This window comes from Anolis sagrei, chromosome 6 (assembly GCF_037176765.1).
Source record: "Anolis sagrei isolate rAnoSag1 chromosome 6, rAnoSag1.mat, whole genome shotgun sequence".
NCBI lineage: Eukaryota > Metazoa > Chordata > Lepidosauria > Squamata > Dactyloidae > Anolis > Anolis sagrei.
This window is the reverse complement of record NC_090026.1, coordinates 82,752,571-82,777,251: the sequence shown is the minus strand read 5'-3', so window position 1 is coordinate 82,777,251 and position 24,681 is coordinate 82,752,571. Positions and strand designations below refer to the sequence as shown.

Here is a 24,681-nt window from a genome sequence, read left to right as displayed (position 1 = left end):
TTTTTCATTTTTCCAGATAGCAGCTTTGGTCATTGATCATCATACAAACATAATGTTAACTGATACCCATAGTTCACCTTTCAAAGACATTTTCTGTTTCTACTCTCTGCCATCATTTTTCACTGGTACTGTTCATGGGATAAGAGTTTTTTATTTTCCTTTTGTCAACCTTTCATCTGAATAATTGGACATCTTGTGTATTTCCATTGCATACATCCTTGCAATGTACACATCACATTTCTTCCTGCAGGGATCTTAATCAGAAAATGTAATGGCCTTTAACTTTTCTCATTAGCAAAATTGAAAAGTACCATATCCAATCCATTAGAAGTAGACCTTTGTAATAAGAACTCACTCTTTCTCTCACACACAGAGAGAGAGCAGAACAGCAGCATGCTAGATGCTACAGAGACAGTTTACCTTAAGGGATTTCCAATCAAAGAGTAAAAGAAAGCACACACAGACACACACACACACACACATGTTGTACATAAAGACAAGACATGTTCTACCTTAAGTCATACTTGTTTGACAAGCATTAATTTGCCCTTCTGGGGCTGTAGCAATTCCAGCCTTACCTGGAAGTAAATTCCACTCTTGTCTCTTAGTAAGCATGTAGAAGATGCTCTCAGAGCCCTCTGAAAGATAAATTGTATTCAGAAAGAAAAATAACATGTATCAAAAAAGGCGATGTGCTCTTTTTTGCACCATCTCTACACACACAAATATCCACCCCCAAATAATTTGCTTCAAATATTGCTAAACCGAATGAATGTTTAACCGAAACAACTACTGCCCACTTATCTCTCTATCAAGCATTTACCAGAAGCATTCTTCTGGTAGTTATGTATCTCTTTCAGTCCTGTCTCCAATTATTTATGATCAGTATGCTGAAATTTCAATGTTGAAACGAGATTTGATTAATTCTTTTCTCATAGAAACAGGGTGCTTTCTTTTCCCCAGCCCTGATTTCATTAAATGCTTCTTTGCATTAACATTCCAAGCATTGAAGTTTGCTTTTAGATTGAGGAGAGCAGCACAGGCCATCAATGCAGTCAGCTGCATAAATTTGGAATTGTTAGTATTGGATGGTTGGACAAAATGATGCTGGAGCTATTTTCCAGAGAAATCATTGGTTATGTAGCAAAATATCTCAATGCCATACCATTTCCCTTCAATATTTTGAGCAGTAACATAACAAGAACAAGAGCCATTAGTTCAACTGAAGATGGTGACTTGAATCTTATTAGAGTATACCCACTGGGTTAATGGTTGATGGGTGATTGATCATTTAGTGGGAATAACTTACAGGCATAGGGGCCGTGTATGCAAATGACCTGCTTCGGAGTGAAATGAATGCCCTACCATACCACCAAAAAGAGGGAAACTCTTATCTCTAGACAAAGATTCCATTGCCACAAGAGTTCTTATCAGGAGATGGACTCTTCTGCCTCTGGCTGTTTTCAGTCATGCAACCTCAATTTTTCTGCCATTGTGAGTTGATGTTGAAAACATTATTTCGATTGATTTGCATATCAGGGAAGAGGAATGAAGTCTTCATATCTGAAAATGACTGGTAGGGGGAAAGATCCTTATAGGTTATAAACTAGACTGAACTTATCTGTATTGGAATTCAGACAATCTTTATTCCTCCCCTACCTTTGATACATGTTCAGAGTAGGTCGTGCTTGTACTATCAATGTCAACTGTTATATAGATATGGGAGAAGGAAAAATAAAGGCATTGCCCTCAATAAGAATCCCCCTCCCCACCAAACTTCCCTTCAGTACCCAAATTTTTAGCATTGTGGAAAACGAGACACAGAACTTTTCACACCTAAAGGTTTTATATTTGTTATATTCCAGCAAAACTTTGCCTACCATTTTTTAAAAAGATGCCTAAACTCTATTTCCATAAGCTCAACTAAAAGTTTAAGTTAGTGCAAAACTGGGAATTTGGGCATTAATGAAAAATTGTAGATGTCTCAAGAAGTCTTAAGAGAGCTAGCATGCTATAATGATTTTACGAGTCCTCAGTCATGGAAACCCACTGGGCCCCTGAAATAAATCAATTTTTAAAAACGACATTCATAACCATTTGGAGATCATAACCTTTTGGGAAAGTATGATCTTTCAGAGAACATCCAAAAACCCATTAGGAAACAGAAAGGAAACAGAAAATATGCCAATGCACAAAATAGCAGTGCTTCAGAAGGGGTTTTCAGTTGCCCCAAAATGCATCTACTCTTCCATAAAATATCTTGTTTTATATCATGCACTCAAGAGTCAACATGAAGTAGACATTAGTAAAAATAACATATTTGGTTTACTCACAACTTCATATGTTCAGAATACACAGGATCAAACTTATCAGTCCAGTTACAGATATGTTCGAGATAGTTTTTCTGTACTGATGGCACAGGGAATATTTCTTACAACAAACAGCAGGCATGTGTTAGTCTAAACAGGCCCAAAAATCTAATAGAACTTGAGGTCTGACCAGTCTCATATCCTAATCATGTTGTCTGTAGCCCCTCCCAAAACTTCTCAGGAAAAAACATAGAGCAAAGGAAAGAAAGCTGCATACCAGAACATACATACAATAAGTAAGCAACAGGATTATATACAAAACAAATAACTAGAAGAGGCTTAAAGAAGGTTGTAATTTCCAACAATCATAAATGACCTAAGCACACAATAATCAACAGACTCTAAAGAACCTTGGAAACATAAAAATCATTCTAGAGCTCTAATTTCTATTTATTTTGCTGTATCAGCTTTTCTCCTTTCCTGAATGTGTGTGTGTGTAAATAGACATACATATATCCACAAACACACATGCATGTACACTTATGCACAAACACTGTAAGAGTGGGCCCAAAGTAAGTCAGGGTCTATTAGTATGTATTTGACTTGATTGTAGTAACTAAGGATTATTTCTAAATGTATTTTATACATGGAAAATCTCATCAGAATCCTGGAAACCCACACAAATAGTTCTTTATCTTATATTCCACATGATCAAAGCAAAGACAAGGAGCACATTCCCCTTTTCAGATGTTGAACCCCCTCTGAATGTCTGAAATGGAATAGTGAATTCTCAATTGAACTGGTGCTCAGAGGGATCTTGCTTCTGAGATTTGCATTTGCCTCCTTGACTTAGTATGCATTTTCCACCTGGCTGCAGTTGGTGAGCTGTAAGTTTCTAGGGACAGATAAAACCAGTCCCATGAATTAGAAGACATCTCAGTCCCCCAAAGCACTACAGTGGCTAGAGTAATTTTTTTAGCAATTAGTTCTCATTCACATAAGCTATGATAATATGATCAAATAACAGCCCAAATCAGATATATGGTTTTTTTATGAGATAGCCCATCTATCTAAAGTATCAATTGTGATTAAAATGTCTGATTCATACTATAATTATTTCTTTGTGAAATACTGTGGCAGAGTGCTTCCATAAGTGTGTGACAAATTAAAAACAGCTAATGCCATCAAATAAGATTAATCTACAATAGTCATCCCGATCTATGCAAAATGTAGCACACCATGGTCTGATTTTCAGGTTATATTTTATTGTCATGGATGCAATTCGACCTCATCATTCATGTATTTGACTATATTTGGGGGGTGGGGAATGGACCATGGACCACAGTTCTCTTGTGTGCCTTAAGGAGAAATCCTATGTTGAGAAATGTCTGGTATAATTACTTTCTAAACATGTTCTCCTCAGATTAAAAAAAAAAAAAAGCATAGACCAATGGTGCACAGACTAACTAATGTTGATGTAGCTACAGTGGCACCCTGTGGAATTCAGATGGAGCAACTCCATTTACAAGTCTTCTTGATAACTGAATGTATTAGGCAAGCAAAATACATTTGGCTTCACAATAGAGTAACTTTACCTAATCTATGTCTACAACCATTGCCACACCTACTTCAACAGAGTTATGTGCCTTCCATAATGTTTCACTGAATCTGGTAATATAGATAGCAGTCTTACCGCTATGGTGCTATGCATCTGCAAAGTTAGAAGTGTCAATTTAGGGTACTAAACTAGTTCATTTGTGCTGAATCTTTAATACATTTTCAAATCCATAGTCTCTAGAAGTAATTGAGTTGCATTAATGAATATATTCAAGAAGATTCAGAGTTCTAGGTCACTTTATATTTTCCTTTAAAATCTATAAAATTAAATGAGTAAACTGACATATGTGTGATTAATTCCAATAATATGGTCACATTGCGATTATTTATCAGAAATCTAATATAAGGAAGATATTGGGGGGGGGGGAAGTAACATATTTTAATATAAAAATATTACTAGCATCTATATGCACACACCTTTCATACAAGGTTCAGCATATATTTAGGGCACTCTTGAGTCAAATTCAAGTTTTGTGACAGACCTCAAGCTCTGATTATTTTGTTCATATATTAATAACTTGCCTACTGAGCCAGTACTGAAGGCGCCGTATCCCATTGGATCATGGAAGCTAAGCATGGTGGAGTCTGGTTAGTACTTGCGGAAGAAAACCCTATGATATTCATGGGATCATGAATTCATGGGATCACCATAAATTGACAAATTATTTGAAGAAACATATGAGCATGCTAAAGATTGGAGGCATATTCCTAGTTGAGACAGTAAGAGCATAATAAGCTGCAGTTGGATCATAACCAGAGTCCTGCAGTGACTACCTGAGCATATATCAAGGCCATATGCTTAAAAATCCCAATAGAAGAACAAATCTCACCTCACTTAACTATCGTGAGTGAAATGGAGAAAGTAACTGAGAACAGAAGGGCAAAAAAGTGTTCAAGTACATGTGCATCTAGTTATAAAATATTACTTTGGCACAACTGTCTGCTTATTGTTTTTTAAAAAATAGTATACTGATAGTGCTGAAAGAATAAAAAATGCCTCTCCACATTTATGGGGGTCAAGGATAGAAGACCCCCACAAAAGTACGATATGAATGCTACATATTGCAGTTTCCACCTTCTGCTGCTCTTTTAATGTCATCATCTTGCTCAAGGAGAAGGAATAAAAGAATGGAGATATTGAAGGAGCTTTTTATAACAGCAGTAGCAGGGTGGCTCACCTCCACTACTCCATGTCATTTCCTTCCAACAGTCCTGACAGGTTCATGCTTCCACTGCTTGATACCAAGACATTGGCCTCATCCCCAGTATCCAGGCAGCAAAAATTGTGTGTGCGTGTGTGTATTTTTTAAAAAAATACAAACTTAACAAAAAAAATGAAATAAAAATCTCACCCCTTCATATCCTAAATTAGGGATTCTCAAACTTTTTCAGCAGCAGAGCCCTTTTTGAAGCAAAAGTTTCTCATGGAGCCCCAAGAAATGTTTATATATTATATATTGGATTACATTATATAGATAGATAGATATCAATATATAGATATAACAGGCATGACCAACATAAACTTAACTATTTCAGTGGAAGACCCCGGGGGCCATCCAATCCAACCCTCTTCTGCCATGCAGGAAAAGCACAATCAAAACAATCCCTGAGCGGTGGAGGGAAATAGGATTTTTGGAAGCAAGGAAGGCAAGGCAGAAAGGGTCTGGGGATCAAGGGAGGTGAGAAAAAAGTCTTTTTGTGGCAAGGGAGGCCAGGGGAGGGGAAGAAGCAGGAAAGAGCAGGGTAAGTTTTGTTGTACAAAATACATAGGCTTTTTATTTATTACATATTATGCCTTGATTATTACTGTTAAAAATGTACATTGCACTTGTACAGGGGTCCTCAAACTAAGACCTGAGGGCCGGATATGGCCCTCCAAGGTCATTTACCCAGGCCTCACTGAGGGTCAATCTAAATCTGAAAGGACTTGAAAGCACATAGCAACAACAACGATCTTATCTCATCAGCCAAAAGCAGGCCCACACTTCCCATTTAAATACTAATACATTTATATTTGTTAAAATTGTTTTTCATTTTAATTATTGTATTGTTTTAAAGGTTTTTTTGCACTACAAATAAGATATGTGCAGTCTGCATAGGAATTCATTTTTTTTTTCAAATTATAATCCGGCCCTCCAGAGTTTAAGGGACTGTGACCTGGCCCTCTGTTTAAAATGTTTGAGGACCCCTGCTCTAGTATGTTAGGTTGAAGGGTGATATGTGATTTCATGATGGTGGTGGTCTACTTTCCTATTCTGTGCCACTCAGTCAAATGCCTCATTGCATAGAACAAGCATGAGAAAACTTTGACCCACCAAGTGTTTTGGACTTCAACTTCCACAATTCCTAACTGGCTGGGATTTCTGAGAGTTGAAGTCCAAAACACCTGGAGGGCTGAAGTTTGTCCATGCCTGGTATAGAATGTCAAGCCTTAAACCATAGCACATTGCATCAAAACAAGGTATATTGATGAAGTTGTAGGAGAGTAAATAATCTGCATTTTTGCAGTGTGGATAACTTGAAGTATTTGCATATGGAAACACATAGCAATTTGGTGACATGATAATTGCATTGCTGCATTGTTCATTACAAAATGCTTGACATAGGATTATGCAGTATATCTCTCCTGCTTTTTTCTACAAAAAAAGAAGAAAGGAAAACTCCCATTGGAAAAGGCACCAGTTGCAATAAAATTTGCATGCCATGTATATTCAAAGAAGCACTAGAATTAGTATTTTGTTAGTGGGCCATTTTGCACTGTCTATGTGTCCCAACTGTGCATAGTAAAAGAAGGAGATCCATATTCCAGTTCTTGAGATAGTTGTAGCTAATGATTAATAACTTAAAACTTGCCCTAGCCTTTCTAGGGAGGTGGATAGTTTGTACACAACTGGTTGTGTATACCCATCCCCGTCATCATTGTCACATTAGCATTACAGGTGACATCCCCAAAGTATCCCCACTCTCAAGAGCACCACCAAAAAAAGTCAATCCCAAGTTTTTATCCGGAAAAAAACCCAAAGCAAAAAATCTTTCAAAGGCAGTTGGAAGTACTACTTCTATTATACTAAAATAATTGCTGTCATGAGAACGTAGGGCTTTCTAGAGCTCCAGAGAAACCTAAGAATAGTGAGATTTGTGGCCCTTCAAGCTCTAGGTGTGTTCTTGGTTTAAAACAAGAGTGTTTTCCAAAACCTTCAATACAGTGTGTGCTCTCCACATATCCTGCTATTGGTATGTGAAACAATTTAGTTTGTCAAACAAATCAATTCAGTGTTCATTTAGAAGAGGTAGCAGAAAGAATATTTCAAATTAACAATAAAATAAATATTATTACTAATGTCTGTTTCAGCAGAACAAGCTGCTGTTTATTTTAAATGGTTTAAAATTAATTAAGTACATTCTAGGAAAAAAACAGATCTTTTCTGCATCTTTGAAGATAAGAGAAATTGAAGGTGTCATGCTGACAACAGACTATTTTTGTTACCAAATGCTGCTGGATGGTGGGAAAACAGAGCAATGTCTAGATATGACAACTTAATACTTATAGAACATTGAAGGATTTGAGTAATTTGTTGCCTTGAGCCACGTTTCTCTGTAAAGCAGTGCAGAAAAGGAATAATGCTGTAAGACTGTCAGAAAAACACTTGTAATTAAGGACATTTCTATAGCTCTTGAGGGCAAGAGCTTTTCAGAAGGATTTCTAATGTTGATAGCTAAGAACACTTCCTGGAAATTAAAAACAATTCATGCGTAGAAGAAAATCAAGTTAGCATTCCTAGCTGCAAGAGGGGAAAGCTCTGACACATCTGTTTCATTTCTTCTTCTTTTTTCCTACCATTGCCCCCCTTCAGGTCTATAGAGCTCTAATTGCTCTCATTTTAAATAGCCATAGGATAGAATGAAGACTCTAATCCTAGACATATCTTACATGAACATCAGTTCATTTGGAACCAGCTAGAGCTTAAGTGAGTGCATTTGGGGAATGTGAAACGTAGTTGTTATCTTTCATGCACTGAAGAGCCATCATACTGGCTCCAATTATGTTATTCCTAGGATAATGAGAATTTCCCTTCACTTTGGTTTTGATCAGCTTATAGCAAAATTCACATCACTGAAATATGGAGAAATTGCAAAAGTCACAGATTTGCCAATTCCAATATATTTCATATCCCTTTTTAAAACCATGGACAGGTACAAGATAGGAAAAGATCCTTCAACTTCAAGGATCCCAGTTGTGCTGGACTTTGTACTTTTACAAACACAAATGTTTAGCTATTTGAGGATCCACCTATATAAGATAATGCATTTCTTAATGGTGTGGCTTTTTTAACATAGCAAGGCATGGGAGTGGAATTATCATGCATGAGAAGGGTAATAGACCTTTCCTTCCTTTTTAGACCCATTGAAAATCCCCTCTTCACTTTCCACAGTTGGAGGAAACAAGAATTCCAATCGAGCCAGTGAGAGCTTTCTCCATAAACCTAACAAATTAGCAGGGAGGGATGGTGAGGAGGTGTTATTCAGGATTGGCAGTTGGAACTTGTTCACTACACTATGGCCCTGATTAAAGTCGATTAAAGTATGCATCAGATTGCAGGGTTTCAAATGTGGGAGATAACATCACGCAGATTATGGTTTTATATAATCAATTAAATATTATTTTAAAAATATATTCAGAAGAAAGAAATGTTAACATTATCTCTAGACTCACCATAACCCTAAAAGCAATGCAGTATTATTTCATCAGCAGACTATACTGCTATCATTGGGCTCAATCCAACAACTTCTAACTACTAATGTTTTTCATCTGGAGCAGCATGTGCTTAATGTGACAAAGTCACTGAAATGTGGAGCTTAAGTAAATTGTTCACATTATTGAATAAATAGAGATATTGTTTTTTCATATATTGTTAGCCCTCCATTTTGACAGATGTTCCACCCAGGGATTCAAACATCCACAGTTTGATTTTCCCAAAAGCAACCTTGACTTTGTTATTTATATAAGGAACACAGTTTTCCTATACCATTATATCTAATAGAACTTGAGCATCCAAGAATGTTGGTATGCATTTGGGAAGGGGGCATTGTCGATCAAGGGCTCTCTGTATGTGTGTATTTGTGCACATTTATCCTAAGCTGTGTGCACATTTATCCTAAGCTAATATTAGGCTGAATGTGTTTAACAGACAAAGGCCACAGCATTCTTATTTTTGGAGTCTTGTGGCATATGGTAAATGTAACAGCTAGGATGCTGTTGATGTATTACACTAGTAATTGTATGTTTTCCATGATTGTCCAATGGTGGTGATGCATTCCTTTGATGATATACCATATTTACCCAAGTCTAATGCTCACCTTTTTTTGGCTACACTACATTGCCAAATTGAGGTGCACATTAGATTTGATGGCATGTGAAAAGGCCCAAAGGAACCCAGAATCCTGGAGGCAAGACAGGAGGGGGGCAGTAGCCTCAAGGTTCCATTTGACCTAGAGAAGGAGGAGGAGCACCCTTTTGGTGACCCAGTCATTCCTGTCACTAAGCTGCAGATCCTGCCTCCTGGGTAGCCCTTGAGGTCTCTTACCTCCCCGCCCCCCTCCCCCGCCTTAGTCCCATGTGGTTCCCAACTAGCCTCATTCACGAGGCCTTCAACCTCCCCCCCCCCCCCCCCCCCCAGTTTTGAAGGCCTCGTTAATGAGGCCAGTTGGGAATCTTGTGTGGCTGGCAAGTTTGGCAGTCTCAGCCTGACAGAGGGGCATGACTTCCCAAATAGCTTCATTCATGTTGCTTGCCTCCGTAACATGCTGTCCCTGTGCTGTTGAAAGCACAACTTTCAAAAACAAATCCATTTTTTGGAATGTGCCCCTTCAGAATTGAGGTATGGATTATGTTTGATGGCACATTATACTCAAGTAAATATGGGTATCCAATAAGTTGTGCTACACAATTCAAGTGACTTCTTTGAACAACACAAAATGAATATATCCAGGTGATGGAAGTGAGAACAGCATTCCACATGCAAAAATGTTGCAGATGCACAATAATGTGCCTAGAGTAGTTTGTCAGTATATATTGTGCATTTTGTATTGTATCTTTTCTTTGTCTGTTGTGCAGTGAGGTGATAGTTATGTACATTCTCTATTTCTTGTACATTGCATTCATATAGTGGTATTCAATATCGGGATGGCATAGTGCAACTCCATGAGTGATACTCATGAAATGCAAACCAAAACATCTTTTTTTTGGACAGCCAGCTTTACTTCCTTTGCCGCCACAGGACCATGGTCTTTTTTCTCTTGCCAGCATCACTTATGCTGGTGCGTTAATGCTAGTCATTACACCAACAAGATTCCAACCATCAAGTAATACACTGATTAAGTTATTATTTCATGTACAACATTCCCTTAAACTGGCATATTGGGCCTCTTCAATGGATTGCAGTGATGCCCTATGGACCAAGCCAGCTGTATGGACCCATTGTGGAGGGAATTTCCTCCCTCCTATCAGCCCATGATAGACTGAAAGCCACATGGGCTTGGCCTCATGTAAGCCGCACCGAGTCCCCATCGGGGGAGATGGTGGTGGGGTACAAATAAAGTTTATTATTATATTATTATATTTTTATTTTGCTTGGGAAAATGCACTAAAAACAGGGCTTTGACCTTTTCTTTTCTTAAAAAAATTGAACTCACACATAAAATCAATTATGGAATTATACAAATTAACTACAAGCTACATTAACACACATTAGTGACCTAAAATAATAAAGGCAAAAGAAAAAGAGAGGAAAAGAAAGGCTTTTTGGCTTCCAACTGCACAGGTGATTATGATATTTATTGTTTTGCCCAATTTAGTATCATTTTATTTATCATTCAGACTATATAAGATAAGCTTCCTTCAACTGATAACATCTCTTACCTTCAAATGCTATTACTGGTGACTTACTCCAGTGATTCCTTAAATATGAAACAAGAGATTCGCAATTTTGCTTACATTTCTCTGCTGCATTATCCTTGGTCAAAATGGTCTGTGTGTCCATAACTATCAACTCATATGTCTTCAACAGCTCATTTTCTATTGATGGAATTATAGTGTCTTTCATCTTTTGTGGGAAGAGTAATCTTGCAGCCTTGGTCATATATTGCAGTCTTCTTCCATTTTCCCCTTTTTTCTCAGTTAATTACCCCAGGAAATGAAATCCAATAGCCAAACAAGAGCCTAGATTTGCCTTTTGTGTGTGTGTGTACCATTATATGTACATTCCTAAAATAAATCTGCATTTCCCTTCTTCCAGTATATGACAGCTGCTGCACCTATGCAAGGGACCTACATTCCCCAGTACACTCCTGTGCCTCCAACAGCTGTCCCTCTTGAAGTAAGTCTTTTTCATCTGTATTTGTACATGAATGTGCACATTTTGTTCTACTCTCCAGTGTAAGCAATGATGAGATCTCATATTAGGTTACTTTTTTAAAAAAAAACTCACCTCAGAGATATATGTAAGTTTCATTAGCATTTGGGTTTTTACCATGTGACAAAATTGAATATTCCATTGGATACTTTCTGAAGTTGGTGAAGGCGGGGAGGGAAATGAAAGCCAGCCATGAGATACCAATCAAAAAATAGGTTCAAGAAAAGAAAATATAGAAAAAGGAGTACATGACACTATTATTAGCATAAGGTTTATGTCATATGTGATTGCTGAAAGTCAAGAGCAAGCAGAAAGCATGACTGAGAACAGGACACCTTCCTCTTGTATATGCAGACCTGGGGGATGCTGCACTGACTGAGTGCTTTTTCATCCTCGATGAAGGATTTGCTCCCTCCCTCCTTGGGTTGAGTCCTGTTGATGACAGCCTGATGAGTAAGTATGTCCTCAGCACTGTAGTCCACAAGCTACTCAGAGAACTACAATCTGACTTCTCCTGCTGTTCATCTTCATAAGGCCTTTTGGACAAATAAACAAAAAGGAAAAAAGAGGGACCTCTGAGGGAAAGAAGGAAAGGTGGTGTTCATTCTTAAGTTCATATATTTACTTTTAGTTCCGCACAATTTCGTTGTAGTCTACTTTTCATCCAATGATTAAGTGGTGGACACAGCATGGACTCGTTGCTTTTGTTTCAAACAATGCCTCTTTTAGATTAGATTTGATTGCCACTCTTTCAATAGCTGAGAACACTTTTCTTAAAATGCCAGGTTGGCACACCTCCACTATAAATATTGAGGTTCCACAAAAAAAGGTTTTCTGCACTGTTGCCTGCAAATATTGGTTGTCCTCAATGCACCCTGTGTATTTGGATGTGTCACTTCTCTTTCATCCATCTTTTGAAATCTTCACAGTACCGTGGTTTTTCACTCTCTATCATGTTTTGCTGTTCATGTTAACCAAAACACTCCTTTTGAACATTTTTCATTAATCTTTGTAAAAGAATACTATGCTACACATTTTAAAAAGCTGTGTTTGGTTTCTAAATGATTCTTAACAATAATTGGCTTCCTCATCAACAGAAAAAATATTATGATCTATTTCTGCTTCTAACAAGAACAAATCTGGATTCTTAAAGCCACTGCTTCAGTTGTTTTGCAGTTGTGCTGAATGGTAACTACAAAAGATTTTTAACCCAGAGGGTCCACAAACTCTTCTTGAGAAACACATAAGTAAAATAAATTAGTGAACAAACTAACATGTTTCCAGGGATTGTTCAATACACAGATTAATATGATTTTCAAAATAGCAAAAATGTACTTTTGTAAAAAGAATTGTCAGTTTCTAAGTAACATATGTTCAGTTTTAAAATCATTACAGGGGTGGGAGTACATGGTCCTCCAGGTGACATTGGAGTACAAATCCCAGCATTCCTCACCAATGACACTACGAGCTAGCACTGTTGGGACTTGCAGTCCTACCACATCAGGAGGGCTGCATGAATTCTGTGCCCATACAGCACTGTTAATCAACTTCCGAAAATAGTCAAAATGTCCTTCCATGATAGTTCAAAGCATGATATAGATTTTGCACTTTGAGTGTCACAATTCCAACAAAGGTCTTTGGGCAAGGCTTGATTCTGATTTCACTGTGGTGGGAAGAAAACAACTCTGTCAGGTGAATATTAAACCCCTTTCTGAGATCCAAATCAGGCCAGCCATGATTTATATGTGATAAAATTTAGTAGCCTAATCTACAGCATGTGGATTTCAACACAGTATTATAAGGAATAAGTTTTCTGTAGGCCTCCTATTCAGAGCTGTGATCATGGCATGCCTCTCTTTTAAACATGTAGCATTTCTGTCATAGCAGCATGTGGCTTCTGATGTGCCTGACATCCAATAATAGCCATAAGTGAACCTGCACGGAAATAATGAGGTTGATAGGACCATGCTGACTTTCTCCTCATATTGGTTGCTGCAATTATTAAAAGCAGTAAGGCCCTTTGTTTTCTTGTTCGTTTCTTCAGGGTGTTGTTGCTGATACCTCTCCGCAGACTGTAGCATCTTCATCACAGGAAACCAGTGGTCAACAGCAACAGATGGCAGTGGAAACATCCAATGAACATGCATCTGCATATTCCTACCAACAGTCAAAGTAAGTTGATAGTGTTCATTCCAGCAACACTAAGATGTGAGTAGCTGCTATTTATGTTTTAAAGATAAGGACTGGAAATCTTTGCAGACTTACTTGAGATTAAACCTCATTGACTTATGTAGGAGTTGCTCCAGAGAAAACATGCATATGTATTCACTGAGGTAACTGAGATACATATATGGCAACATTCTAAGACAAGAGTGGACACATCTATTGTGTAAAACAGAACAGAACAAAATCTGTAAGTAGCCAACAGTCCACTTCCGATCTTGAAAAAGCAGAAATTTTGTATTCTAAACTGTGCCAAAGGGGAAGGCTACAACTTATTTAAACAGTGATCTGCCTTTTCTGAACACCCCCACCCCCAATTGTTTGTGGGCAAGAAATTATTATCTAGGTTACCCAGAAAGGTCAAGGTCTCCCGGAGAGGCACTTTATGTAACATTGTTTAAAAGCCAGTGATGATGTCTAGTAGAGGTGATTTTTAGATATCATTATTGGCTGCAAAACCCTGTCCAAATTGTTTCTGTTCATCCACAGGCAATACCCAAAACTGTGTTGTAGGCTTCAATCTTAGTCTAATAAAGGTGATGACAGCCAGTATGGTAAAATAGATTTAGTGCAGGACCAGTACCCCATCTACACTGATGACCTAGGTTGATGTAATTAAACTCAACCATGCAGTGGTGAAATCCTGCATGGAGCTGATCTGCTGTAAGACATGGCAAGACCACTTTTATGTGACCCTGAATTAGTAAAATTCAAGGGAAAGTCTGAATTCTGGCCCAGCATTCAGGGTTTACCTTGACCTAGGGCCACTGGGGACAATTGGGCTGGCTCCCAAACAGAACCAGACACAACTGTCCCCATTGCCATCTTGCATTCCCTGGTTTGAACAGCACATAGACATGAAATGGCAGTTTTTTCCCTTGCCTCCTCCCCACTCCCATGTCACAGTGGTCATGACATCGCATCTTCCTGTTCCCGTAACTTCCCTGATGCCAGCCAGGGCCATGAGGAGTGCTGGGAAGGGAGAGGAGGGAGATTTTCTCCTATTCCTTGTCCCCCTCCCTCTGGCTGATGTCTGGGCAAGTGACAGGAAAAAGGTAGGTCCCATGTCATGGCCAGAGGCCATAGTGACATGGAGGGCAAGGGAGTGGCTTTTAGGGTGACCCCCCACTGGTGCCTAAACTGTCTCCGGCACCCCTGGGCAAAGTGGACTTCTTTCTCTGTGGCAGTTAGAGGAGTCCCTTGGGGACTCTTTTTGTGGGCCTATTTGGCACAATAGATTGGCCTGGAGGAAAAAAAGCACCAGTGTACATGTCCCCCAGGACTCAAGGAAATCAGTTTCAAATCACATTCAATGAAGGGAACCGGTTCGGGACCTGACTATCTTCATGAACTCATATGAACCAGCACATATTTTAAGCTCATCCAGGGAGGCTCTTCTCTCGCTTCCACCGCCCTCACAAGCTCGGTTGGTGGGGACGCGGGAAAGGGCCTTCTCTGTGGTGGCCCCTTGGCCACATCAGAGTCTATGGTAAATCTATGATTGTAGAGTGGGGAGCAGATGCTTGACTGTACTTGTTTAACAATCACAACAACAAACAAATGGTTTCCTCCTGAATTAGGTTGCTGAAAAAGAAGACTTGGATGAAACCAGGAGGAGATATTTGTGTGAAGGACTTCCTGAATATGGTGCCAAAGCAGATTACGAAGTCCTAGGCTGCTCACAAATAGATTAATTATTTGGATATATGCACACTGGGGTTTTGTTTTACTCCTGACTGTTATTGATGGACCTCAGTCTTCCAATTTTTGAAATAGTTTGGCCAACGTTTGGGGCATTTGATATTTTAAAGGTTATTGAAGGGATATGTGCTGCACTCCAAGATCTCCTAGTGTGACCTTCTCTGTTATCCTATCGCATTTCACTCCCACTTTAGTTAAATTGAAGGAATCTGTTTTCTCTGTTTTAAGCACTGAGAAGAAAACCTGAAGGCTGCCTTCAGTGTCATCTTCAGTACCAGGTGTGCTTTTCAGCTTCCATTTGTTTTTCCCTGAACTACAGGGACCAATGGACTGAACAACCCATAATCAGTTTGCTGTCTTCCTATGCAATTTTGCTTTCATTGGATGCAATGAGAAGACAATGGTGTCTCTATTTTCCCAAGGCCAGACATGTTTAGAGGAATACATTTTAAAGAAAAGTGGTTTTTTAAAAAGAAAAAATGGGAAAGATGTATTTCTACATTATTTTGACTTGTTGATCATTTTGCTTGTTTTTACAGACAATAAACAGGACTGAAAAATGTTGCTCTGAAAAGTTTGCCTTGAATAGAGAAACTTCATTGAACAAGAAGTTGGCTTCCAGTTTGCACAGGCGTCAACAGATTTTTCTTTTTCATTTTCTACCTTACCCAACAAAAAACAAAACAGTGTTTCTATGTGCTGTGCAAATTGTTCAGTCATGTAGTCTGATAGTTTTATTTTTGCTATTTTTTTATTAAAGAATAAAAGACCCACAGCGAAACACTGGGTTGATATTTCATCTGAATGAACATTTGAAATTCAGAATTTACTTGCAAGTGTAGATAATTTGTTTCTGTTTTCCAAACAACAACAGAGAACCAATGATGTCACGAGGGAGGAGGCTGAGATGAAAACTAATGATCTTCCTCAAGAATCCAGCTATTCTTTCCCCCTTTCTTGTTGAATTCAAATGTGTCTTTGATTTAGGGTTTTTGTTTATGTTTTTTTTTAAAAAAGAATTGTTTAGGTAAGGTTTATCTTGAATCTTAATTGCCTTAATTTTAAGGACGTCAAAGGCTCTCAAGGCAAGCTGTCAACGTCTTGGTGAAAGAAAGGAGAAGGAATTCAAAATTAGACCAGGATCAACTGGGGATGAAGCTCAAGAGACTGAATTTTTAGATGAACGGCAACAACAAAATGATAAACTGTACAGTTTACCAGAAAATGATTTTTTTCTTCTTTTGAAGAAAACCTGTTGATAAAGGAACTGTGGCAACTTCAAGAATTAAAAAAGAAGACTTTAATGAACTTTCTTCATGTTGACAGAGAAGAATATAGAAGGTTAAAGTGTTTTACAATAAAATTATTGAATGGGGTGGGGAGGGGGATCAACTTGCATTTTAAGGAATGCAGGTTTTTTTCTTGCAGAATGGAGATTTTTTTAATTTACAAAGCGTGATCGCTGGCAAAAGCATTAGTGCTTTTTATCTGCAGTCTTTTTTATGAGCTTTAAAAAAGTTTTTAGTCTGCTTTGCTTGTCACATTGCAAACACCTAGCTTAAAAGCATTTTTGGGGGGAGGGGGACTTACGTAGATAGGAGCTTATGGTCAAAAAAAGTGCAAAAAAAGCAATAGCTAGAAGAAATTGTTGACAATTTCTGTAGTCTTTCCTAGTTGTGATCAAAATGCAGCCTATGGATGGCCTATTTTATACCAAAGATGAAATGACACCCTACCGAAGTCCAGAAGATAGAGGGTTTTTTTTCTTCTTTCTTTCTTTTTTAAAAAGAAAAAATCTTTATTTGACCTACATGGCCGGACCAGTTCGTATTTTTATGTTTGTTTAAACTATCTTCCACTGGTATTTTGCGTCCTACATACTTAGGCTTCTAATGGAAAGATCTGAGTAGTTGGCATTTAGCACCGCTTAGCAGAATTTCACAGCATGAAGGGATATATGGGTGCCGGCTCTTCTACCCAGGCATGTTTTAACTTTGTTGCATTTTTTGTCGCATTGTCCAGTTTCTTTCTTACTGTCTTCCTTCTTCATAGCATCCCAGGCCCATTTCTTCTTTTTTCATCTTCCAGGACCAGAAAAAGTAGTCCTCAGTTTGTATTTGGGTGTTGTATTCAAGTTAGTTAGAGAATACCAATGACAAGAGAGGTTTGGTGTTTTCATTTCACTCTCCTGTGCAAGAAGAAAATGTTAAGGTGGCTCACAGTTCTTTCATGCAAGCACGAAGTTAACAATCACTTTATACTAACTGGCTTTTTGTGGTCTTAATACGTTTGCTGACAATCACAAATTATTCTGATTAGGCAAAAGACAATAGTAATTAAATTGAATCAGTGCAAACCTATTTTTAAAAAGCAAAATATTATATGGAGTCTTTATATGGAGGATTTAAAAGATGGCACCTTGTGTCCCTTCCTTTCAAAATGAGAGAGGGATATCATGCAGTGACAGTTTTGAGACAGGCTGGCCATGGAGAAAGGACCTCCAGATCTTGCCAGCAAGGTATGGAAAGTTTTCCAAGTGTGCATTCCATTCATTTTCAGCTCCCTTACACTCCACTACATTTTCTGAATTTAAAAGTGGTACAAGAATCTAGGAATCTCTTCCTTGCAAGAACTAGTTAAAGAAAATGAAGCTATGTATTGTAAAAGCTCTATGAGTGGTCTGTGGTTCATGGAGAGAACTCACCCTCCCCCTTGCCACATGAATCAGGGGCTGTCCCTCATCGTGCTCATGAAAAGGGGACTTGGAACTCCTAGAGACTTCTGTCCCCAAATTAGACCTGTCATGAGGAAACATCCTTTATAAGAGACAACAAAATCTAGCAAAGGAAGCACTTAAAAGTGAACCAAAATATTGAAATGGCCCTACATTTGGAGGAAAATGAAAGGGTCATTTCAGTGACTGAGGTATATTCAGAACAGGGTAACCATATTGATAAGAAATAGATAGATAAAATATAAACAATTTAACAGGTTTATTTTGAATTAACCAGATTCAATTAAACCTACCACAAAAAAAATCAATTGTAATGAAAAGAGGGTTGTGCAGGAGCACTGTCGGGTTTGTGCACAGAATCTGTGGTTACTTTGAATAACTTTTAAAAGAAGCAAGTATTTTTTTAAGAATTCTAAAAAGGTTTTCCTTATTTTTCATGTAGTTATCCTAGGTTTGGTGGGGATAGGGTTGGGTTACCAGAACAAATGGCTGCTAAACATTAAAAAGGAAAAAGGAAATAGGATAACACCTAGTGAACCAGCACAAACAAGAGAGGCCTTGGTTACCTGGAAAATATTCTAAATGTAGATGTGGGATCCAGTAACTACAGGTTAACTTTTCTGGTGAAAAGGACCACACAGCACTGGGGAGGGGGGTGTCAATATTATGTACAGAGATCTCTAGCATCTTCCTTTCTTTCATGCGCTTTGACATTGCTGTTTTCTTTATGCGAGTATCACTTTTCTTTTCTCCTCCAGAAAACAAAGTGTCAATTGGAGTGATGTATTAAAAATAATCAAGCAAGCCTTATTTTCTACCTTTTTTTCTTCTATATATAAATAGGGTTTATCCTTCTGTGGCACATTGCTGTTGGATATGAAAGAAGCATGTGTTTGGTTTTTTATTGTTTCTGTATAAATTCTAGTTTGGCGCAAAGAAAAGTCTCATTGCTGTTGACAATGAGGCTGCAAGGTAGCTACCATGTGGCTGATGGAAATGCTGGGTACCTTCCTGTGTCTATTCGGAACTCTGCTGCTTTATTTATAAATTCTGATCATTTTGTTCAGGTATGTTCAGCAGATCAGATTAAGCTATCACAGTGGGATTATTCTTGAAAGTCAAGCACCCCTCTTCATCCATCATCATCAAAAATTAACAAATAGATTGTATCCATTGCTTCAGGCATTCAACCATTTTGTGTTTTATTTTTTAAAAATTTCCTTTTTGATTTTTTTGCAAAGTTTGTCCTTTAATAAAAAGCAAATAATGAAATATCCTCTGCCCCAATGGGTTGTCTCACCATTTGAGACAGAACTTGCCTAAATTACCTTGAGAGTCACCAGTCATATTGGCAGATTCTAGGAATTGTAAACCAAAAAGTGACTTCTCAAGCTCTACTTTGATAAATCCACTTTGATGCACAAACAATTCATTTAAAAACTTCAAGACTGTTTTGTAACTATGTCCAGGACTGCATTCCTGCATGATATCACTGAATGTGACCATGTACCCCCCACCAAAAAAATAGTTTATTAACAGCTTTATTCACTTTAGAATTATAAGTCCTCCTATTCATTGGGGGCTATGGTGCTGTGGTAATTGTTCACAGAATCTTTGTTTAATGTTTTCAAGATTGGGTGCCTCATGCATTGGCATTGTACTAACCTAATTATAAAGCTGGACAAAATATTTTTCACTCTCTGGAAAAATTCTTCATGCATGAATTCTTTATCTACCCGGGCTTCCAAGTATAGCACTATGATTTTTCATCAACACATAACTTTTACACCGTGGTTTCCTTTAGACAACACAATTATAGTACTATATTTTGTTTTAACTGCCATGACAGGATGCTATGGAATATTGCAATTTGCAGCTTAACGGGGTATTTAGATCTGTTAGTCAGATAGCTCTAGTGCCTCACCAAACTACAAATCCTAGGATGCCATAGGATATTGCCATGGCTGTTAAAGTGAACTATATTACTATAATTATGTAATGTGAAAGGATCACAAATGATAAACTGGCATGGTTTTAAACATTCCAAAATTCAAAAAGTAGTTTTCCAGTAGAGAACAGTGTGGCGTGCCATTAGAAAATGAAATAAAAGGGCTATTTTAGGAAAGAGCACCAAACAGGTTTGCTTGCACAACTAACTGTGCTTGCTAGTTTCCAGCCCAAATATAGAATGCATATTTCAAAATTTTAGCCTTGGTCTAACTAATAGTTAAAGGGTTTTGTTGACTCAGTTTTTTAAAGTGCTATTTCACTAATCTTTTTGAAATAAGCACCTCCTTTCCCACTGAAATTCAGCAATTCCTTTCCCACTGAAAGAAAGTCTTTGAAAGTTGTGTAGCTTTCAACCCCTTTTTGCAATTCAGGACTTATTCTGTGGTTGTGTGCAGAAAACTTTTTTTTTTTCAGACAGAAACAAGTTTCTTCTTTTCAAAGAGTTTTCTGCACATGAAATCTGTTTCTTATCCAGAAAATTCTGTTTTCTGCACACAAATTTTTGCACAGAAATAAGTCTCAAATTGAGAGGATTACGCTGAGTTCTGGATTCTTCTCATTGGGGTTTATCAGCGCTCAAAAAATTACTGCAGTTACTGCCCCTCTAGCATAGAAACCATTAGCCACCACTGACAGTGACTCACCATTTGAAGGAATAAGATTCATGGTAAAAAGAAATAACTGGCATCCATATAATATGCAGGTTGCAAGAAAATAAGGCCCCTTATTAATCAATTTACAGGGTTCTGTGTTTCTCTACCATTCTGCTGCACATATTTCTTTATCACCACTAACTGAATAAACTAGAAGCATTAATATACTTCAGCTCTTCCAAGGTTTAACTCATTCTGTACCTCAAAATCTACTTTGTAGGTCAGAAAATAAAAACAATGCAGAAGAATCATGTAGTAACATAGCAATGGTTCATAGGCCTTCCTTTTGATCACAACCCATGCATCCATCCTCTGGTAATTGCCGCATCAACAGGATGATGATGAGTCTTGTGAGTATGGAAATAACCAGTTTATACTGTGCTAAATGTTGAAGTGCAGGTACTCAAAGGAGTATAAACAAATCAACAAACTTGTTTTAGGCATATTCATCTCTACAAAACCAATGATTTTGCAAACCTGTTGTAGAGAACGCCACTCCAAACACTTTGCATGATGACTGGGATAACTTGCAACAATATTTTGTTCCAGACAAAATGTATTGTCATTATTTTTCTTTGGTAATGAGAGAACGACTTCTAAATTCACAGAGGAAAAAAATAAGCTGAGTGGATAGCTGGTAATGTTGTTGTTCTTCCACATGAGTATGATCCTGGTATTTTAAACCTGATAACCTTGGCTCTAGTACATTATTGGAAACTGGTTAAGGTTACCTATGATTTACAAGGCAGCACAGAAACAGGTAACAAAAAAGCAATTTTTTGCTTGCTTCCCTTCCACTGTGATAACATCTGAGTTGTGCCTTGACTAAATTGCAATAGAGGTGTTATTCTACAGCAGATGGCTTGATGTTTGTGTGCTCTTTCAGCTACTGATGTATTCCAAATTCATTTAAGACAAGTATTCAGTCATGATTATGAATATGAGGTGTTATGAAAAAAAGGTAAGAGGTAGGACTAACATACTGAAAACAGGCTTTAAAAGTTACACAGTTTATCATATAGGATTTCATTTGGGGAGACTTTTGTTTAGGAGATTCATATCTGCAAGATTCTAAATTAACTAGAGGCTTGCAGAATAATCCCAAGTGAGGGTGAGAAGAATGAAATTGTGGATGATCTACCACTGCCAAACATCAAGTTTAAATAAGAGTTGAGGACAGCTTTCTTCCAAACTGATTTTTCCAGTGATTTTAACAACTCCAGGCTGGTGTAACTGAAGGAACAACATTCTTTTAAAGAAATTAGGAGGGTTTTTAATCTGCTCCTTACCTGAAAAGAAGCTAATTTGAGGAAGGCTAGCACAAAGGGGAAAACACCTTTCACATTAGATAAGTGGTGTGCTATGATATCTCTTCATCTGCCATGGTCTCACTCTATGGAATCCTATGATTTGCAGTTTTGGGAGGGATAGTTAAAATTTTCAGCCAGAGAGATCTAGTGCCTCTTCAACTCATAAACCCCAGGATTCCAAAGGATGTTGTCATGGCACTTGAAGTGGAATCATTATGGTATAATTGGATAATGTTAAACTGCCCCAGCAGAACTTTTTCCAGGTTCTTCTGGAGGCCTCAATTGGCAAACGTTGCTTCCTTCTGGCAGAGCTTCTCTGCACCCTAATTGGTTAGTGGATCTGAAAGTCCAGTAGAACTAGGACATTTTTAGAAATAATTTATTCATGTCATGTTATATTTGTTACAGCTGTGTTCCACTTCTGTGGAAAAAAAATCTGGGGATCAGGCAAGTGTGGGATTATGCCTTGGATTTAATGTTGCATTATTCATTTTATATTAACAATATCAAGGAAGGCTATTTATGTATGACTACCAAAATCAGCAAATTTAAGAATGCCTAGAGTGTAATAAAGTTTATTTTTAATATGTCACTAAATTATGTTTATAGAATTGAAGGAACCATGTGAAATGCAAAAAAAAAAGTTGCCTTGGTTCATAACTTTAAGCCTGAAGGTGGCTTTATCAGCAATGCTCCTTTCTTCATGGTATTGCTGAGGCTGAAATGATTGAAACAGGTTTCTATACCATCTCTTGGATAATTGCCTATTTAGTAAAAGTCATGTTAAATGTATGATAACAGGCTTAACATCATATGGTCATCCACATGGTGGGGAAGTAAAATACGGGATTTGAAGATAGTTGTGTTATACCCATACATGGCCAGAATTTCGCTTCAAGGCTTTATTTAACATGAAATTGGTTGAGATGTAGAAAGAGGTAAAGGTTTTTCAAATCTTCTGCAGAAGCCAAGGATATTCTAGCAGTGTGGTGGAGTTGGAAAGAGAAGGACGCTGCATGTTTCAAAAAACCTCTTTTTTATGCTAGCTTGTTCCTCTACAGTGGTGGGTGAATTGTTTCATTTCAAACAAAACATACCATAATTATGCATGGAAACACCCATGTTCATACATGGCAAGAAAGAGAATTGGAAATTGAGCATATCTTTTTATTCTTTGTGGAGTAAGGATGTAAATCTTTCACTATTTTGTCCTTGCATGCAAAGATGAATAATTGCTATTATTTTCTCCCTGCTGTGGAAGAAAACAAATATATCAGTGCAGTATTCCTCTTGTATCCATGTGTTCCAAAGGAGCTATTCTGCAGAGAAATATACTTCCTTGAGCAAAAAACATGTTTGCTGTGCTGAAATATTGTATTTCTTCACAGAATTGTATTCCTGGAATACTGTGGGACATTCAAATACTAGGAGAAAACTGCAAAAATCTTCCAAATGACATTTCCTATCTGTTAGAGAAGCCGTTTTTCAACCAAATAAATAAATAAATTTTGTTCATCAGGTTTTAAGAATTTTCAAATATCAGAAAGAAGGTTATTTCTCTTTCAGAAAAAAAAACATACCTCATTCTCATATCATCTAAAGTGGATTCCAGTCTCAAAGTCTTCTTCATACCTCAGATAACAGAAAAGAAACAGTATTTTCACTTACTGACATGTTCTTTGTTTAGAAAATAAATGGAAATGTATGACAAATGCTGTAAAGTGAATGTCAGGTTTGCTTCTGTGGAGATTAAAATACTTGTGTTTACATAAATGAGTTTATATTTTGACAGCTATTACATTTGAGGTTCTTCCACCCTAATCATTGTTTAGGAGCTGTGAACAATCTGCTGTTATTTCTCATTTACAGCTAGGCCTTGAACCTAAAAGAAGTTTCATTTAAGAGCTAAGTACTTTCAAAAACTGAAGGGAAGGGGCTTTGTCAGACTTTAGCAGTAATTTTTACTTAAAATGTTTCACTTTGGAAGAAATACTGCACTTGTGACAGATTTTAAACAGTCATTAGTAAAAAACAAACAAACCCTGAAGTGCCAAATGGCTAACTTTGTTTGCATAATTAAGTTTAGGTTGACTCCAGTCACACTGTGTCTTTGCCAATGGGAAAATGGAGATCTGAAATGAACATGCTGCCAGCCTTATTTACTTATATAAAATGTATTTTCTGCTACCTTTGGTGCTTATACACCTCTGTTCAAACAAGAAATCTGTTGGCATTTGTTGAAATATGGTTAGAGAGGGTGCCAACCTTGTCTCAGTTGGACACTTTCTGTTGTCTCCTTTAGCTGCTCTTCTATCATGTGTGAACATGGAGAAGGTTCACAGGATGTCAGGGTGCAAGAAAGCTGGTCTTGGAGGTAGAGATCCACCCACTATCCTGAATTGAAACCATGCATGGTTTCAACACTTTGAATTGAAACAGGTAATATTTGCAGCCATTGTAGGACAGGTGCAATTCTTCTTTGTAAGTGAACATCCATCGGCAATCTCACATCTATATTCTGAAACAGCTGTCATGTTTGAATACTTTTTAAAGTTATCCCAAATAAGGCACGTTGCCATAATCCAAACTAGATGTAAACTAAGCCCTAGTCCATGAATGGATGCAGTTGATGCACTGGACTAAACTGGCCCAAATTGTGTCATAGTTACAGCTGCTACTGGGCATCTAGGTGCAAAACCATGGTCCAAAACT

The 24,681-nt window shown here is 37.6% G+C and overlaps 1 protein-coding gene and 1 long non-coding RNA gene across 9 annotated transcripts in view; one reads left to right on the top strand and one right to left on the bottom strand.

Annotated features, from left to right (window-relative positions):
- LOC137097390 (uncharacterized) overlaps positions 1-1,228 on the bottom strand; it is a 7,719-nt gene extending 6,491 nt beyond the window's left edge. Inside the window, exons 1-2 of the long non-coding RNA XR_010910190.1 lie at positions 1,166-1,228; positions 1-638 (exon numbers count right to left, since the gene is read on the bottom strand). The exon at positions 1-638 is cut by the window's left edge and continues 433 nt beyond it. This is a non-coding gene — a long non-coding RNA (uncharacterized lncRNA). The remainder of the gene's footprint in view (positions 639-1,165) is intronic.
- Positions 1-24,008, top strand: part of RBMS3 (RNA binding motif single stranded interacting protein 3) — a 911,371-nt gene extending 887,363 nt beyond the window's left edge. For 5 of the 8 annotated variants that reach the window (XM_060781878.2, XM_060781880.2, XM_060781882.2 and 2 more), the window contains 3 exons: positions 11,222-11,302; positions 13,383-13,510; positions 15,802-24,008. In XM_060781878.2, the coding sequence (XP_060637861.2) occupies positions 11,222-11,302; positions 13,383-13,510; positions 15,802-15,808 (216 nt within the window). In that variant the 3' untranslated portion in view covers positions 15,809-24,008. Of the gene's footprint in view, positions 1-11,221; positions 11,303-11,692; positions 12,336-13,382; positions 13,515-15,801 lie in introns of those variants that run through there. The other 3 variants (XM_067470220.1, XM_067470221.1, XM_060781881.2) reach the window with 2 other exon arrangements.
- Positions 24,009-24,681: the final 673 nt, after the last annotated feature.